The sequence below is a fragment of the Monomorium pharaonis genome, chromosome 2, assembly GCF_013373865.1.
Source record: "Monomorium pharaonis isolate MP-MQ-018 chromosome 2, ASM1337386v2, whole genome shotgun sequence".
NCBI lineage: Eukaryota > Metazoa > Arthropoda > Insecta > Hymenoptera > Formicidae > Monomorium > Monomorium pharaonis.
In genome coordinates, this window is record NC_050468.1 from 6804729 (window position 1) to 6824087 (window position 19359).

Below are 19359 nucleotides of genomic sequence, written 5' to 3' on the forward strand. Positions count from 1 at the left end.
CTGGTATTGGTTTAAGCGATGCGCCCGGGAAGTATATTGACGTTTCTCTCCCGTGGGTGTTGCAACACCCCTGGTCAGAGATTCTGCCAGCTTTTGTCACAGAGTCCAAATCACGTTCCCCTTGTTTACCCTCGCGTCGAGGGGGATAACTGCCAGTAACAGATTTTGCGTGTGGTCGCCGTGATTCTGTGGCTATGTGAATAGATCCGCGAAACTGTTCGATCCCTTCCGTCTCGATTGCTTCCGGTGTCTCCCGACATTTGAAAACGTGTGATTAATGTTGCAATGCGCACTCCACAAAATAAATCATAGCGGTTTTTATATTGGAAAAGATTTTTGATTCTGAAAATAAATTGTAATTAATATTTCTTGCGTATTAATTGTGCACAGTATGTGTCGGTCATCACATTTGTTCAACTTGTGTCTTGTTTATGATATACAAATTAATTATTAATCACAATGTTGACATTTGTTTTTGTATAATAATCGGCAAATCATTTTTACTATGTTACAGAATCGTGGTGATTTCGCTTCTCTGGTCCGGAATTTGCTCGGACCAATTTACGGTGACAGTGTTATGAATCTACTGATAAGACAAGCACGGGATATCCTAGTTTGCGCTTATCATGGCAACTTGGAGAACTTCGTCCGGACTTATCTCTCACCTGCTGCAGCTTTGCTAGCGGAAGTCAAGAATGTCGCCTCCGAAACGGTGAGTTTCTTTACAACGTGATGATTGTGCCATTAGTGTATTATCCTGAAACGTTCATGGTACGATGGAAAAAAAAAATGGCAATTAAAGAAAGCTGTTTACACAGATAGCTAATTCCGCGAAGCAATTAAAGTAATCAGGTGCATGGTCTCCGAGTACGGCTAGATATCTGGATCCTGTTTGCGGGTATGATTACAAAATACCAGTTACTCTGTTTTTTTAAATACCACGGGTATCAAGAGTCATAAAATTACATCAGGAGTCGTAAAATGACATCTTATCATTCGTGTAATTCCTGCTTATAATATATTTTCTATAAATTATTTTAATAGTTTAATTATAAAAACAAAGAGAATGGTGGGATACTGTATTACATCAAAGTACAAAATTTAGCAGTCTATCAATTTTCTTAAATATATATTTGTTAAAAAATCGTTAAATTTAATAGCATAATTTAATAGAGCATATTTCCGAACTTTTCGACGAAATTGTTTAATGGATTGCAGTGTGACTGAAATTGAGATTCTTTGAGAGATTATTTTCTTAATTGCCTTAACCCTTTCAAGGGGTCTTAATTAACGCACTCATGTGCCTCATGGATTTAAGATATCGGTTGGGTGCGTCTGCGAATGCTCTCTCGAGACATCCCGTACCCTCGCAATCTGCAATTAAACACGTGTAAGCCACGTGCTCCAACCCAGTGTGCCTGTTTCTTTCGCTCTCTCGAGGGTAAAGGGTTGTTGGTAACCCGCGAGAATAGATGTTAAAGGCGGGGTTGTTTCTTCGTTAAGTCGCTTTGAGGGCCAGCTCACCGACAGTTGGTGCAGCCGTCGTTTACGACAGTTTAATTGAACTCATCGTCATTAGCACAGCTTCTCAAAATGCGCGGTTTGTCTATTGCGATAAGATAAATGTCACACGAACGACGCCACGACGATTTACATAACAATGCAGCTTTACACAACAATGGCTAAAATTGATTTAGAATAAGCACGCAAATTTCCGATAGCAACGTGCGTATTTCTCTGTTTCTGTAATATGTCGATATATCGAAAAATGTAAACTATTTTGTAGTTGATGAAGAGTAAAATTACACTTAAAAAAACATTTATTAAAATTTTTTTATTTTTTATATTATTTATATATATGTTATATTAAATAAAAATTTGTATATATATATAATATACAATTAAAAATTTTAATAAATATTTTTTTTCAGTGTAATTTTACTCTTCATTAACTACAGAATATTTTACATTTTTTGATATATTAATATATTACATTATGTGTAGGATTTATCTGGCTCTTTCAGTATTTTCCTATCAACGTTTTATTTTACTGAAATAAATCTTTATGTAAATACGGTTTAATATAATTTTAATTATAAATATAATTTTATTTTTACCAAATATAAGTTAATAAAAAGATGAGATATATTTCACATTATACTTTGTCATCACAATCAAATTATTTCTATAATTAAATAATAAATATCGAAGGAAACGTCAAGTAACGTTGCTTGCTAATGTTTTGATTTTTTTCTCAGTATATATTTACCGTCTTTTTATTTTTCTCGCTAGGCAAATTTATCGGTAAAACGTGCTTTACAGCGAGTATAAAAGATGAGAAAGTGTAACTAAGAATAGATTGCACGAGATTTTTTAAAATTTGCAAGCCGCTCTATCAGCCGCTCTTCTATTACTCGCACGGCCGAGGCACTGCAAATGCCGATGTCTCCAGACAATTTGATACCATGATAGAGCACGCGCTTTTACAGGTGGTGCTCCTTGAGATAGCACAAAAAGATTCTTGCTCGGGACGCGCACCTGCATTGTCGGTCTAGTATCTTTACTACGTGCGGGGCTCGGTGCCTACGCGCGTGTCTCACGAATATTTACACCTTGTATCTCGCCCGGCCGTCGTCTCTTCCCTCCCTCCTCTTTCCTTGTCACTTTTTTTCTTATCTGTCGCTTGTGCGTCGTTCTGCGCCGAGCGAAAATGTGCCGCGAAGAGGCACTTCGCCCGAGTTAACTGTTACGTACGCGAACGGCCGGGCTCGTAAAATCTATTTGCTTGGACCAAACATCCTCCGTGCGTTCTCGTACCCCAGTCCCCGATCTTACTTATCCTACTTATCAATGTCTCCGGTTACGAGCGGAGCAATCTTGGCGAGCTGTATTCTGTGTCGCGCGTCTTCTTCGGTATATGCCTGCGATTATAAGTGAGAACGAAATGTCGTCACTCGTCGTAGTGAGGGCTGTATCTAAACTAAACTAGATAGCTTTGCAGGGTTATTGTACTTGAAATACTTTCTGTCCTTGCAACAATATCTTTTGATGATTATTTATTTATACAAAAATTTTACATTGATATAAGACAAAGAGCCTTTAATTGGGTGATATACATTGATCATATTCTCGTACAATATACGTTACAAATGATATTTTCGAAGTATAGAAGGCAATTTTTTTTTTCATAAGTACAGCAATAAGCGATTCCGTTTGTCCTTTAGAGGACTCAGCAGGGTGTAACGTATGCAGTACGTGACACTAATGATCTCAGCGATGTGCCCTCGCAAATATTCGCGGAGAACGGGACTGCGTGGCAACGTAGGAATGTTGTCAAAGAATGGTAGGTGTATCCCATGGGACGACGATAACACGAAGACACTATAACGGTGCTCCGTCCGAACCGATTGACAATGATTGAAGGCTGCGGGCCTCGATTCTCAATCGTTCGGACCAGGGTCTCAACCTTCCTGTAAACCACCAATATATATCTCCGACATGTTATCCATTGATCTCCTTCTGCCTTAATCTCACGAATGAGCTCGGCACCGCCAACAGAAACGGGAAACTCTGGCCCACGCGTTTGTTACCGCGTGGCAACATGATTTCACGATCGCTTTGAGCGCGATGATACTACCTCCCATGGTGCTTCCGCTGCTTCACATTGAATTTTTCGAACGTATTTCAAGCGTACCTACTATTGCGTTATAATATCATATCGCGTGGATTTTAGCTTTGTTTGATTTAAAAGCTAAAGCTTTTACTCGGTTTCGTAGAGCTTTTATTTAGCGAGTTAAATCAAGAATTTGGAAATTATCAATAAATGTCACATTTTGATTTAATAAAAATTTTTATAACAAATTTCACAAGTTTGCATGGGTATTGTTTATTTGATTATAAATTATTTGGTTATAAAATATTTAAAGAGATAAAAGGGGTAAGTTAGTGGAAGATGCTACAGAGAAAATTTTTGATTGCGATATCTTTTTAATCATTATTGATATATTTAAAAGAAAATGATAATAATTAAAAGTTTGATTAATATAATTATTTTGATTTCAATTACAAAAGTGTTTTCACAATCTTCGGGCAGTAATAGAATGAAAAGCAGTCTTTAACCCTTGGTTGTCACACTGGGTACAGTCTACTTTGAAGTCAAATAAGTCACCACATAAATTTTTAACTTAAAATATTTACAATTAAAAAGGATATAATGTTTTTGTAAAAACTGATTTTTTCCGGAAATTACAATTTTCAAGATTTTTTTTAACATAAAGCTTTTCAAATTTTAACATTGTAATGATCAAATAATATTTTAAAAGGATTGAAGTTAATCCCCATTTTGTTTGGTTGTCATATTTCTGATAGTTTTAAAACAGTGACCGTTTGAAAATCGATGGGTACGCTCTATCCAGTGTAACAACGATGCGACTGGCGATAACCGAGGGTTAAAAGTTTGATATCCTTATATCCTTTATACTAGATTATTCCAAGACTTATGAAGAATGATAAATATTTTTTATTATTTATTATTTTCTCTTTTTTATTCTCTTTATTTCTTTTTACATTATAAATAAAAATATTAATTTATAGATAATATATTATTATATTGTAAATATTATATTATTTATATATAATAATAAAAGATAAAATAATTAAAGAGGGAAGCTGCCATATTTTTTTATAAAGTATTAACGCGCAAGAATAATTGTAGATAAAATGCACTTTTTTCTTGAAATTTGAACGCGTTTTATTTAGATGGCTGTCTATTGCGCCTGTGTGAAGTTAGCACCGCATCTTTCAAAATCGTAAGTTTTATCAAGAGTACTATTTGCACCCCAAAGAGTACTAGAGTTCCTGATAGGTATTAGCAAGAGTACCGCCGAAATACTTAGAGAAATTGCAATTTGAAAATATGAGGTGCTAACTTCCCGTGGCACCGCAACATGAAAAATATATTGTTTTAAAGATCCTATCTTAAAGTACTCGAAAAGTACTACAGTTCCTGATACATTTTAACAATAGTACCAACCGCCAAATATTATAAAAAAATTATTGAAATTTGGAGATGGCACCGCAAAATAAAAAAAATATTGTTTTAATGATCCCATCTTAAAGTACTCAAAAAGTACTAGAGTTCCTGATACATTTTAACAATAGTACCAACCGCCAAATGTTTTAAAAAAATTATTGAAATTTGGAGATGGCACCGCAAAATTAAAAAATCATTCTTTTAATGATCCTATCTTAAAGTACTCGAAAAGTACTAGAGTTCCTGATACATTTTAATAATAGTACCAACTAATAAATACTGAAAAAAAAATTTTTTTAAGATTACAGCCTATCTTTCATAAAAGTGGCCGTAACTCCTTTGCCTTTAATTTTACAGTTTTGTGCCTTAATAACTTTTGAAAGTACTCGCTGGGGTGCCAAAAGTACTCCAATCAAAACCCGGAAATTGTAAAAAAATTTATATATATATATACATAAATACAAGTTTTTGGAAAAAATAGATTGATATATAACGTACAATTTGCCGACCTTTTAAAGGTTGAGGTACAAAGCTATAAAATCAAAAACAAAAAAGTTACGGTCACTTTTAATTATGTTAAGTCCTCGAAAGAGATACAATTTTTTCACAATTTCCGGATTCTGACTGGAGTACTTTTGGCACCCCAGCGAGTACTTTCGAAAGTTATTAAGGCACAAAGCTGTGAAACTTGACGCAAAGGAGTTACGGTCACCTTTAGATACAGTCAGTCCTCCAGAGAGGTGAAATTTTTTTTACAATTTCCGGGTTTTGATTGGAGTACTTTTAGCACCCCAGCGAGTAATTTCGAAAGTTATTAAGGCACAAAGCTGTGAAACTTGACGCAAAAGAATTACGGCCACTTTTAGATACAGTCAGTCCCTTAGAGAGATAAAATTTTTTTACAATTTCCGGGTTTTGATTGGAGTACTTTTGGCACCCCAGCGAGTACTTTCGAAAGTTATTAAGGCACAAAGCTGTGAAACTTGACGCAAAAGAGTTACGGTCACTTTTAGATACAGTCAGTCCTCCAGAGAGGTGAAATTTTTTTTACAATTTCCGGGTTTTGATTGGAGTACTTTTAGCACCCCAGCGAGTAATTTCGAAAGTTATTAAGGCACAAAGCTGTGAAACTTGACGCAAAAGAATTACGGCCACTTTTAGATACAGTCAGTCCCTTAGAGAGATAAAATTTTTTTACAATTTCCGGGTTTTGATTGGAGTACTTTTGGCACCCCAGCGAGTACTTTCGAAAGTTATTAAGGCACAAAGCTGTGAAACTTGACGCAAAAGAGTTACGGTCACTTTTAGATACAGTCAGTCCCTTAGAGAGATAAAAATTTTTTACAATTTCCGGGTTTTGATTGGAGTACTTTTGGCACCCCAGCGAGTACTTTCGAAAGTTATTAAGGCACAAAGCTGTGAAACTTGACGCAAAAGAGTTACGGCTACTTTTAGATACAGTCAGTCCCTTAGAAAGATAAAATTTTTTTACAATTTTCGGGTTTTGATTGGAGTACTTTTGGCACCCCAGCGAGTACTTTCGAAAGTTATTAAGGCACAAAGCTGTGAAATTAAAGGCAAAGGAGTTACGGCAACTTTTATGAAAGATAGGCTGTAATCTTAAAAAAATTTTTTTTTCAGTATTTATTAGTTGGTACTATTATTAAAATGTATCAGGAACTCTAGTACTTTTCGAGTACTTTAAGATAGGATCATTAAAAGAATGATTTTTTAATTTTGCGGTGCCATCCCCAAATTTCAATAATTTTTTTAAAACATTTGGCGGTTGGTACTATTGTTAAAATGTATCAGGAACTCTAGTACTTTTTGAGTACTTTAAGATGGGATCATTAAAACAATATTTTTTTTATTTTGCGGTGCCATCTCCAAATTTCAATAATTTTTTTATAATATTTGGCGGTTGGTACTATTGTTAAAATGTATCAGGAACTGTAGTACTTTTCGAGTACTTTAAGATAGGATCTTTAAAACAATATATTTTTCATGTTGCGGTGCCACGGGAAGTTAGCACCTCATATTTTCAAATTGCAATTTCTCTAAGTATTTCGGCGGTACTCTTGCTAATACCTATCAGGAACTCTAGTACTCTTTGGGGTGCAAATAGTACTCTTAATAAAACTTACAATTTTGAAAGATGCGGTGCTAACTTCACACAGGCGTCTATTGCATGGTACGCGAAATTGCATAAAAGTACATAGAAATATCGATGTAATAATTTTCCGAAGAAAAAAATAATGAATTAAAGAGAAAAAGTAGTGGCCGATCAATAATGCCACTTTATTTTTTATCCATCTCGAAACGTGTATCATTCGTTCAGGTTGACGATCCCGATTAAATGCCGTACAATTATTCGGTAATTTACGTAATAATTACGAGAGTAATGAAATGTGCTCACTTATAGAGTGGACAATCTTTTGCATAAGACAGGAAAGCGACAGATTGCATAATCGTTTTGCCTCCGGCGTTGATTCGTGCAAAAAGTGAGACGAATTTCTAATGATACCCTTGGTTACATCGTCGAATTGCCGAGCAGATCGGTCGAGCGGTGGCGGTGCCGTGGACACTGTGTGCGCACGCACGAAACAGTAACGGCTATAAAACACGTAACTGCGCGTCGCTTCGATAACAGATCGCGATAAGATAGTCTCTGCCAGTTGTCATCGCTTCGCGAAGATAGAGGCGATGACAGTAACGACGATTACACGGCTGTAGTAGTTCGGGAAGTGGAAGATACATCGGTCGACAACGTGCTTCCGTCAATCGGATTCTGTGTGTTTTGCATTAGTTTTATATATGTTTTATTTATGGATCAAAAATCTATGTCTAATTAATTTTTTCAGCATATGTTGCATCATTGATTCGAGATTAAAATAATGACAATTTTATAAACATGATAAAAATAATTATAGTCGAAATAATATAATTTTTCATTAACGATAAAGCAAGTGCGTTTGTTACGAAAAAAAAAAAAAAAGAAAAGGAAAAGAAAGTAACGTAAAGATGTGCTTTTCTCAAGAATTTCAAAGGCGTGCATACAATAACTTATGATTACATTTTGCGACGTATGACGTTAGCTATTTCGCCTTCGAGATATCGACGTCGCTGTTGTATTCGGCTTTCCTCGGCAAGAAAGCGACGCGGAGAAATCTCAGGGATCGAAGCACTTGTACTTTAGGAAGATTGGAACGAAGATTGAGCGGTTTCTTGCGCTTCCCGGGGAGCGCGCGCGCGCGCGCTTGCTCGCTCGCTCGCGCCTAGGCTAGAACCGCCCGAGGAACGGTTCCGTGATGTTCCATGTCCGGGCGGCTAATAAATTAGCCTCATAAAACTACGGGCGCCGCAAAAACCACGCGGCTACTTCGTAAGCTCATAGAGCCGCGTCGAGAAATCCGCCTCGGACAAGCCGCACGCGAGTTATCCGCAGTCTCTCGGCGGTCCTCTTGAAGGTACGATTTAATTGGTAGTCGGCCTCGTCGTGCCTTTCACCTCCAGCGCATCCTTCAGCCGTGAATTGCGCTTCTTAAGCAGGGAAGGTTAATGTATCCGTTCAATTCGGCGGAGCTCCGTTTCTAGGGAATTTTCGGTATCGATAGAATCGTTTTATTGCGCTACCATTTTCCATTTAATCAATTTAAAAGGGAGGTAGAGCAGTCGATACGAGAAATGCATGTTCAGAGATAGTGGTATCCGGTTAGAATGCACACGCAATCATGAGATTGTAATTATCGAAGAGAGCAGCTGAAACACAATGTCACCGCACGACCGTGGCCAACGAAATTCAATTAAATCTCCCCCCGAAAACTCGATTAACGTGATCTCGCGAGATTCATTACACACGGGGAAATCCGTGCACGCGATGCATCATATTCGCTGTCGCGCCACAATGCGAGGGATCAAATTGGAAATCGGAGAAAGTGCAGCTACCGTAAATCGGCGAATCGATTGGCAACCGTTAGATCCTAGAAAGCGGGCGCGGAAACTGTGATTCCAGCTCTCGAGGAGCTTTTCCGTTTGTTCCTCCTACTAAGAAACCGCTTGTGCTCTTGTGCGAATGCACGCACGTACCGGCTTTGCGGATTCGCACGCACGCACGCACGCATGCACGCACGCATGCACGCGTGCACGTACGCACTGTGGCTTCCTGTTCTCTCGGTCGTTAAGCAGCCGCCGCCGTCGCCGCTGTCATTGGATAGTATCTGTGTACTGGCAAATACCGGCACATAAAAGCTCGTCCGATCGTAAGTCGTAGGCGTAAAAGTGCCTACCGGCCCTAGCGGCTTTATACGCATGTTACGCGTATGCGTGCCGGAAATACCTCCTGTGGCTCGCGGTGTCTGGTTGTCTCCTCTCGTAAAAACCCACGGTTGTCTCTTCGGATATTGCAAAACGCAGCCTTTTGTTCGAAGTATGTATACGAAAGAAGGCTGTTTTAACTTGCGATCGGAATTATCACGCGCGAATATTACTCTTACGATATTGATCGCTTCCGTTATATCTCGGTCTTTTGCTATTCAATTTAAATATTAGTAAGAATTGATTAATTTAATTATTAATATTATTTAGCAATTAAAAAGGATATCAATTATTGCTAGATAGATATTTATAATTGAATAAAATTCAGTAAAAAGTTTTAAAACTAAAAATTATAATAGGTTAGGACCGCACTGATAAATAAATGTATAAAATATATTCAATTTTTTATTTAAAAAAAACTGAACTATTCGAACCTTGTTCAAATTAAATGATTATAATAAGAAGTAATTTGTAAAAAAGTAATACGATGTGTGTACGTATTCCTGATTATATGTTTATAAAATGTTCTGAAGTATGACTACTAATACATGAGGCTATATGTGATTTCCATATCATTTCTTCGCGTTTCGAGTGAGGCACATTGTGGTTCTGAGATTAACGCGTGTGCCAAGTTTTCCATTTCAAACTGAAATGAGGTAAGCGAATGCAGTGCATTCTCTATTTAATCCGTCCAACGCCCCGGCATCATACTCTTCCGTTCTCCCTTTCCTTTTGCCCGTGCTCGTACTTCATAAGCTCGTAATCGTATCTCTTTACGTCGTTATCTCAGGCGGAACGTACCATAATCCGCCTATGCGGTCGTTGTACCCCAAAAAGACACGATCACAAGACGACGAGTCAGATCGCGGCGGTAAGTTCCGCGCCGCACCGAAGAAGACGGAAAAAGATTATCTCCGTGTCTCCGTAATAACGATTATCATTATTATCCAGACTTTGCGCGCGGTCACTTGATGCATCGCGGCATCTAATGTGTCGCGTAAAGGCGTAAAAGTGTCCTACACGGTGTGCGACGATAATTTAGAATCGTTTAATCACGGTGCTGAGAGAACGCCGCGGCGGAAATTCGCCTTGTCTTCGTGACCATAATTCCTCGGTAAGCGGAGTAACCTCGAACTGGCCAGAGAGAGAGAGATCAGCCGGTGGAGTAAACTTGTAAGCTTTTAGTTCCTTCTAATGCGTCATAATTAATCCTCGTTGATGTTCGAGCGTGTATCTTATCTCACGCGAAGCGTATGTATACGTTTATACATACGCCACATTCGAACCTCATGCGTGTCGTACTGGATATAAATGATAATTTAAAAAAACGGGGGATGAAATTTTAAAGATAAATTTTGAACCATTGGAGGAATCTATTTTATTTCGGTCCAGATATCAGCGAACGTTAATTAAGTTTCGGCAATTGAAACTAACATCTTTTGCAATTAGGAGAAAGTGCACGATTTCTGATACTTCGTATGCGCCTAAACACACGCGGAGTTTTCTTATTGCTCAAATGGCTGGCACACGCGCACGTATCGACTTTCCAGCCGGACGTTCCGCGCTCGGATATTAATTGAACGATTGCCACCCTCGGCTACTCATTATACGCGCTTTAATTTCGCGCACGGAGCCGGCTGGGCGCGACGCGGCGCGGCGCGGCGCGGCGTCGCATTCGTATATTCCGGCTGGAAGGTTGTCGTTCTCGTTTGCTTGCCGAGGCTCGCGTACGAGCGCGGAACGGCGCGAGCCGCGCGGGAGACTCGCGCGGAAACCCATTACACGCCCCGTAATAAGCACTTTAACGTGCCGCCACGCCACGTGCACGTTCAGGGAGATTTTCATATACGTCGAGATATAAAATATAATACGGTAGTAAACCCGAGATCATCAAGTGAGGTAATTAGATCGACATTGCGGTATCTTCTTACTGGAGAGTAAATCCTTCCCTCTAACTTTTCTAGAAGCTCCGGATAATTTATCGTTTATTATCTTGCAATCTAATGCGAGCAGAAGAAACAAAAGAAACCAGAATGAAGAAACAAAGGACAGTTGCCGACGATGCAAGTCAAATAGCCGCGATAATTGATCTGTCATTTTTGCGTCGGGGCGATATAGATGGGGAAGCGTCGCGAGTAGCGAGGACGGGGGGGGGTGGAGGGGTACATGTGAAATGAATACGGACGAAGAAGCTGAGCGGCGCTCACAGTGAAAGCGTAGCAGTAGTTCCCGTTCTGATTGATTGTCAAGGAGATTGAGTATCTCGGATTTATCTCTCGCGTATGTGCGAACGACGCCGCGTATAATGACGCCGGGTGCGTTGCAGCACGCGTACAAGCGGAATTATTTGCGCCGGGTACTTACACGATTATGTCTTATCGTGCGAAAATCGGTTTATCGACGGCCTGTCGGATTTTCCCATTAATGCGTTCGACAGGCGGAAGGCGGATATACCATTATCGCGACGTCGGGGCGACAATGCCCGGTAGAGTGGCACTAATACTCATACATGAAATACGTACGCAACTTCCTTTTTCGTATCTAGCCTCTCCTCCATCCCCCGTTGGTTGCGCTTTCTGCTTATGAAAATATTTCGTCTATTTGACGGACAATTTTTTTTTGCTGCAGTTCGGAGCTAATTGACCGGGGATTTATGCGACACTCGTGAATTCCATGTTCTCATGAGTCCCGAAAGTGCAATGAAAGTTTATAATTGGAGAAATAATGACGCGGTCGTGTGGGCGTGCGGAATCCATGGCTGTCGGTGGAGAAAGTGTAACATACGCGTTGCCGACACCGCCGCGCGATCGCCGGATGATTTCCACGCGCTGGGGGATTTTCTACGTGTTCTCTCGCACTCCGCGAGAGGCTCGATCGCGCGTCGGTGTCGGCCGGCCGCGCGCTTTTCTCGGTGTATTTCCCCGCGTCGGGAGATAAATCAGTCGAAAAGCGAAACACGCCGCGCATTAAATTTCATTCGTAGCCCGATTTGATTTATGAAAATTAGTACCGATTTTTTTTGCCTACGTTGAACGAATGCACGTTGCATTCGCTGCACGCAACTCGAATCAATCTGCGTCGCGAACCTATTATTCAACGCTGCCGCGGTCATTGGCGGCACAAACGCGCCGCGATGTTGTGGTAACGTGACGGTACAATCCCGGCGCCAACTGTTTGCTTAATAAGTGAAAAATTTACATTTTTCATGCGTTTTTGATGAGAATGATTTTTTTGACGAAAGAATTGCAATATTTTATTCGTTGCATCGGGCTTTTTATCGTCATTTCAACGCACATTCGACGAAGCATTACGCTGCGTAACGGGAAACTGGCTATTAATTTTTTATCATACTTGTAAATTTCGTTCATTTTTTGATTATATCATTAAAACGAATAGAGCTCGAACGAATAGGGCCCAAATAACTGGTTTTCGTGCCGCTTCAAACGTTTCTTCCCCTACGAATGGATGGGGCGTTTTCAGGATTATGGGATGTATCATATATATTGGCAGCCAGCTATCTTTCACGGCTGAAACCAGTTTCGTAGCATTATGAGCGTCATTGTTTGCCTAGACTGGTCAGGCACGTCAAGAAATCTCAATATAACTCCCGCGGTATTATTACCACTCCAGAGCTTCTATTCCGATCCTGTGAAAGTATTAAACCGCATGTGTTTATTCTCACAACAGTCCATAAAGACGATTGTGGGAATCTTGAAAAAATATCACAGATGCAAAGTTTCATGTGTAACGTTTTATTGAAACGTTATATTAAAAAAAAAGTTATAGTAATTACAAAATTATAATTTTAAAATATTATGATATTTTGCGCTCGATCGATTTTTATTTATGGAATGATTTTTTTTAAAGGTAAAATATTGTTTTAGATTGTTTTAGAAACTTGAAAACATATTCATTATTTTGTAGAAATTTTTTTTCCAATCTTTTAGATGAAAAAATAATCGAAATCGGAATACCCATGATGATACGAAGAATGTTATAAAAGTATTATAAAAATACTAGATGTGCAATAATTATGTTGTCAATTTTAAACTGTGATATAAATGTTTATTTACAAATTGCACAGTAAAATGTAACAGAATTTAATTAAATACAATTATGTGAGCTTTTATGATATACGTATAATTAAAAGAGGAAGTTGACGATGGTTTTACAATTATCCTTGCACATATAATGAAACGCGATATAATGATAATCTGGATGAAACTCATAATGAAAATAGAATGAATTAAGCTTATGAAACTTTCGAATGAGACTTATTAGATGGCGAGAGCAATTATAAATTTTTTCGTAATCAAAATTCTCACAAGGATGACTGATCCACATAGTCATTTGGGACCTGAACTCATATACTGGCACTCATATATGTCTACATTACATACAGTAATAATGTAGACATTTTTGTGAATAATAGTGCAATAAACTGCTAAGGAAAAAAATTGTAAAATTTTAAATCGCTATATTTCACACGATGATAAACGATTGTTATTTTTTCGTAGTAATATTCCAACAAAGATTTCAGAGAAAATTCTGCTACAACGATGAAAAATATCATGAATTTATGACAATTTTTGTGAAAATTTCTGTAAAGCTTTCGTAGATTAAAAAAATAAAATAGATACGGAAAATTGTACAAAATAATAAGAATTTGAACATATTTAGAGCAGAATTTTTATTTAAAGAAACTCATTAAAATTACATTATTGATATACATATATTATAAGTTATCTTATACAATATATTATGTGCGTGTGTCGCATATTAGAGAATTAAATATCAAATTTTTGTTTTTGTACAAGTAAAATTATTTGCTTTGTATTGTCACTGAAAATTTTATTTTTTATGTAGTCTGATTTTTTGGTTAGAATGCATTTTTATTTTACTAAAATAAATTAGTAAATAAAAAAATAATTGCAGACTGTGCGACAAAATATATGTAAAATCGGGATAATTGTAATATTGAGTTAAACGTAATGCCATAGAATTAGTCAATAATATAATTTATAATAATTATATTTTAATAAGTGTAATATTTTTTATATAGGTAATTATGCATTAGTACATGTGTCAAGTAATCAAGATTTTATAATAACGACAAATATTTTAACGCTATATTTAATGTTATAATTCTTCTTAATTGATCCTATTTTATACCATCCATCGGCGAGTTAAAGGGATTACTGAACATACGTCGAATTTCGAGTAGTTGATTCTCATCGAGATGAATGGTCGAGGATGCTTTTGTAACTTAACAAGCAAGCATTTAGTCCACCTCATTGACTCCCGATTTCTCCTCTCAAAGAAGACTCTTCTCATCGATCTTCGCTCATCGTATCGCAATACTGACTGTGTCATTAGACCATGCGGCGCTCGTAAAGGCCGAACGTATCTTTCACGCGCTGCGTGAGACGCGAAAGGTGCGTAAGCGTGTGCGTGCGTCGTTCACGCCGCTGTCGCTCCGTAATGGGTCGGGGTCGACGTTTAGGGCCTATCGACCGTGCGATTTCCGTTAAACCGGCAACTTGAATAGGCCATTTGTACAGTCACACAACAGGCCCACAGTACGCTGGAGACTCCACTGCACGGAGGACGAACGATAGTGCGATTAACCTATTTACGTATCGATCGGCGAGGCCTTTTATTCGCCTCGTTCCGGTTGCAGCGCGTGTCATATACCCGCCGAGAAAGAGAATCAATTACATCCGCAGTGTAGTCTCCGCAGTCGATGAAATATAAGTATATTTTCTCTGGGACACAAGTTCTTACAAGGGGAACCTGGCGGTCTGTCATCACGATTTCAATGAGGTTTTGTGCATGACAGACTACCGGCTATCCCTTGTTAGGAATCAACAGTACGAGGAGGAAATATGCTAATATTTTCTATCTAGCACGTACTTTTATTTTAAAGGCTAACTGAAAGTTTAGAATGTTTGTTTTTAAACATTTTTTTGTAATCAAGTTATTAACTTGTTTATATGATTAAATGTCTCAAGATTACTGGCAGCTTCATTTGTTTGTCTCTCGTTTAACATATGGTGATGTTGCAAGCGGGAAAACAAACGTTCAGATAGACGAGAAATATCTTTACTCTCAAACGCGGTGGACTATAAGCGCCATTGTTCATCGGATATCGCTACACGTCAATAGTGATTCATAGCAATCTTGTGCGAACAATATACAATTTAATTTGCACTACTCTCACATGTAGTACAGTCCTCGTAACGTACGTAACATCGCACCTTGATATAAATTGCGTGAAATTAGTACGGCGCGAGCCATACACCGTATCGAGACTCATATTTCACGGGCGATTTGAGAATTCGCCATATGTTCGCTATATATTGCCGCATGCGGGAAGTGGTTGGACGTTTAGCGCCGTTTCAACATTTCTGTAATCACTTTGCACAAAGTATGATTTTCCGTAAGACTTTCACCTTCGCCACCATGTAAGAATTTCACCCTGTTCCTGACAGAAATGATTTTCGTGCTAGACTCGTGGTGCATGTTAACTTTGTAATTAATGAGCAAAAGTGTTGGCTCTTGTTGACATTCACTTTTAGATCACGATAAACGTGTATTGTGACAAAGATTTATTGAATTTATGAAAAAAATCTAACAAATTTAAATAGAGATGCAGATCCAGTACTGAGAAAAAAAATACCCCCAAAAATTTCTTTTTTAATTATTAATTTGTATAATGTATAAAATTGCACTATTTTCATAAATAATAACAACGCAGAACGACGCATAATTTATTTTGCATAATTTATTTTTATATAAATATGTTTCGTGTGTAGCGCGTGAAGTAGCGCGCTATAATCGTCTTCTTTTTGTTTCACAACGTATATACCTAATCCATTCTGGCGGTTGGTAGCGAATTTATCGAAAAGAGTTTCGTCGGTAACGCGCATCCGCGGCAATCGTAGCCATGCAACGAAAGTCATTAGTACTGAAGACAGGGCGCGCGCGCGCGCGCGCGCGAAAAGCGGGACCCACATCTGTCCGCAAGACTTTTAATTGCATAATTTGCGGCATAAGTTACGCGCCGGAACGCCGTTCGTTCGTTTTATTTCGAGCGAGGAGGCTTATCTTTCGCTTCCACGTGCCCCGGGACTTGCGGCGGAGTAATTAAAAGTCCGCCGTCGTCAATCAGAGGCTCTTCTGCCCCCTCTTTCCCTCCGCTGTCGCCTAAGGGCGAGATAGAAAGGTGCGCCTCGCATCGCGCCGCGAAAGTTCGAAGTTTCTGCGGGCTTTCGCGCCCGCGAAAGTTTCCAAATGAACACTTTGCGGGACGAAGCTTACGGGGTGTATACCGTTTAAAACGGCGCGAGGCTTTTTGCACGGAGCATATCGTTCTTTCGTCAGGTTAACGTCCGCTGGAGAACGACGGTAGCTTTTAAATAACGCTTTGAATGAATAACCTTGGAAGCGGAAGTTAATTTGGTGACGGATTATGGGTTGAAATTAATTCCAATTTATTTCATGGTGGTCACTTACCCTATCGCGTCCTCACACTCTTTTTATTTCCGATTTCATCGATTTCGTTGAGTTCGTTTCTTGGAATGTCTCTTATATTAAAATGAGGAAATTAATTGTAAAACTGCGAGGAAGAAAAATTACGCAAATACTATTATTATTTTATTGGATCTATAAAGATCTATAAAAGCAAACCCGTTCTTAACTTTTTAGAACCGAGAGATATGCGATTTCAAATGTAGCCTCTATATGAAAATGTGAAGAGAATATATCATCAGCGTAGTATCCGTGCGATAATTCTGATAATAAATAATATATCTCCTTCAAGATCGACGGTAACTCGCGATCTCAAATTACGTGTTTATCCCGGCAAATTATAATACGGTCTATTAATGTGGCAAAATACGATAAAGCAGATGTAGACGATCCACTATTAGCGTGGCAACTCTCTCTTTCACACATTATGTACTATCGGTGAAACGTATTTCCCTCCATAAATCGGTCTCCTCTAAAATTAAGTTTTACGTGTGAGAAAGGTGCACGCTCGTGCGCTAATATCGACGATAATATACCGCGCATCTTGGGAATGGCGCTTGTCCGGCAATCTAACCCCTGTCGATAGCTCAAGGATATCACGATAGAAGATACTAAAAATAATATAAACTTAAATCTATTTCTCTAAATCGAAAATTTTATTTAATTTAAACGATCGAGATTATAGGTATTTATGGATATTAAGGAACGATACAAACGGGCTTTAAGTTTTATGGACAATAAAAGTGTTCTCTTCAGTCGTTTTTGTTTCGGTTAAAATTTTACTTAAAATTCTCTCCCGCTTGAAAGTTTAATATGTAATAAAACTGAGAAATTGCGAGAAGCGCGCGCGTCTCTTTCAATACGTTCGATAAAAGATTGTCCATAAATTTCTCGAAGTACCCGCTCGAGCCTTAAAATATTCCTCAGTCGTTTTTGAGACATCTTTTACACGGCTAGAAGGGATTCGTGCGTCGCGACCGCGCGGAAATCGAGGATAATCCTCGCGCGTCCTCTCCGGCGCGCGCGGATTTTCGACGGAAATGGATCCGCGGTGAGCGCGTTTAAAGTGCCTCGGCGCGGCTATTTGTCTTCGTTTTGCCACGTTCACGCACTGATAGGCGGTGCCATTAATCATATCGCTGTAGGTACATATCCACTATGCCGCACAACTCGCGCATCTACTCGCGCTCGCGTCGATACGCGTTATTATTATATGCGCCGCTGAACGCGAGCGCGAGCGCTGACGCGCGATGGATTAATTGCGTATCACGTCGTCACGGCGATTATAATATCTCGGTGCTCGGCTGGCTCGCGCAGTCAGCCAGCCCCGGGCGTTATTCTGGCAGTGAACGCGCGCGTGTTAGGCGAATAATAAATTTAATTCGTCGGCATGCCGCTCGCTCGCTCGCTCGCTCGCGCGCGCGAAAGATGATAGCCGTTCTGAGCTATCGAACCCCACCCTCGTCATTTTCACCGCGCCGCACCGCGAAAAATTGCATTGCGACAAATTGCACCGAGTGCAAACGCGGCTCTTCGACCGGAAAATGGATTCACTTTCGAATCAAGGCGCGATAACGAAGGCGTGTTTTGACACGCGCGATAAGACGATGGATATTGATTGTGCATACCGAATCCGCCCACTTCAGTGTACTCCGCCCTCTTTGCGCCTCTTCATTTTGTGTATAATACATACACTGTTGATTTTGTAATGATTTCTTCCGCATATCAGGTGTTTGAAATCTCTCGAATCTTTATGATCTCGATGTTATCAATTATTATAATGATAATGTATTATCTTATTTGTTATTATTCAATATTATTTTTTGTTAATTTTATCAACAATTAACGATCAATTACTAAACGATTATTTCTTGTGTGACTAATCGCGTATTTTTGCGTTTTAAACAAGAGTTTATTAACTCATACTCTCGATTGCCCTCTTTGTGATTAGAGCGAACCAAATGTTTCTCACCGTGAAGGAAAACATTACGGGTGTTTGCCTTCGCTTACGAAAGGGTTAACCGTGAGCCGGCGTATGCTCTAACGAGAACGTATCGCCCGTAAAGTCACGTAGTAAAGAAGTGGCAGCCGTTTAGCAATTGCTCAAAGTTCACGGCTCCGTAGCAATCGATACTACGCGCGGCGTTGCTAAAACAACCGCGGCGCACGTTCGGGTCGTCGCACCTTCCGGTCTTGGGCCCTCTTCCTACTCTGTGGCGCGGTGGCTTTCTCCCTTCGTGTTGGATAATGGATGAGACCCGATATTTACATATTTTTCCATGTTCGTGCCGTGGAGACGGGTAGGTCAGGCGAGGCACAGCCTAGCACCGAAGTTGCACCGAACTTACCTCTGTCTATTCGTCTATTCCGGTTTTCGCTCCGTATCATTTGGTGCATCGTAAAGTACAGGAAATTTCAACGTGTGTCGCTGCGCATGTAAAATTAGGACAGCTCGAAATCAGAGTTATTTATAGCGACATAAA

General features: G+C 39.2%; 1 protein-coding gene across 2 annotated transcripts in view; it reads left to right on the forward strand.

Annotated features, from left to right (window-relative positions):
* Window positions 1-19359, forward strand: part of LOC105837583 — a 329160-nt gene that overhangs the window by 50594 nt on the left and 259207 nt on the right. For both annotated transcript variants that reach the window (XM_028194396.2, XM_028194397.2), the window contains exon 3: window positions 515-712. In XM_028194396.2, the coding sequence (XP_028050197.2) occupies window positions 515-712 (198 nt within the window). The remainder of the gene's footprint in view (window positions 1-514; window positions 713-19359) is intronic.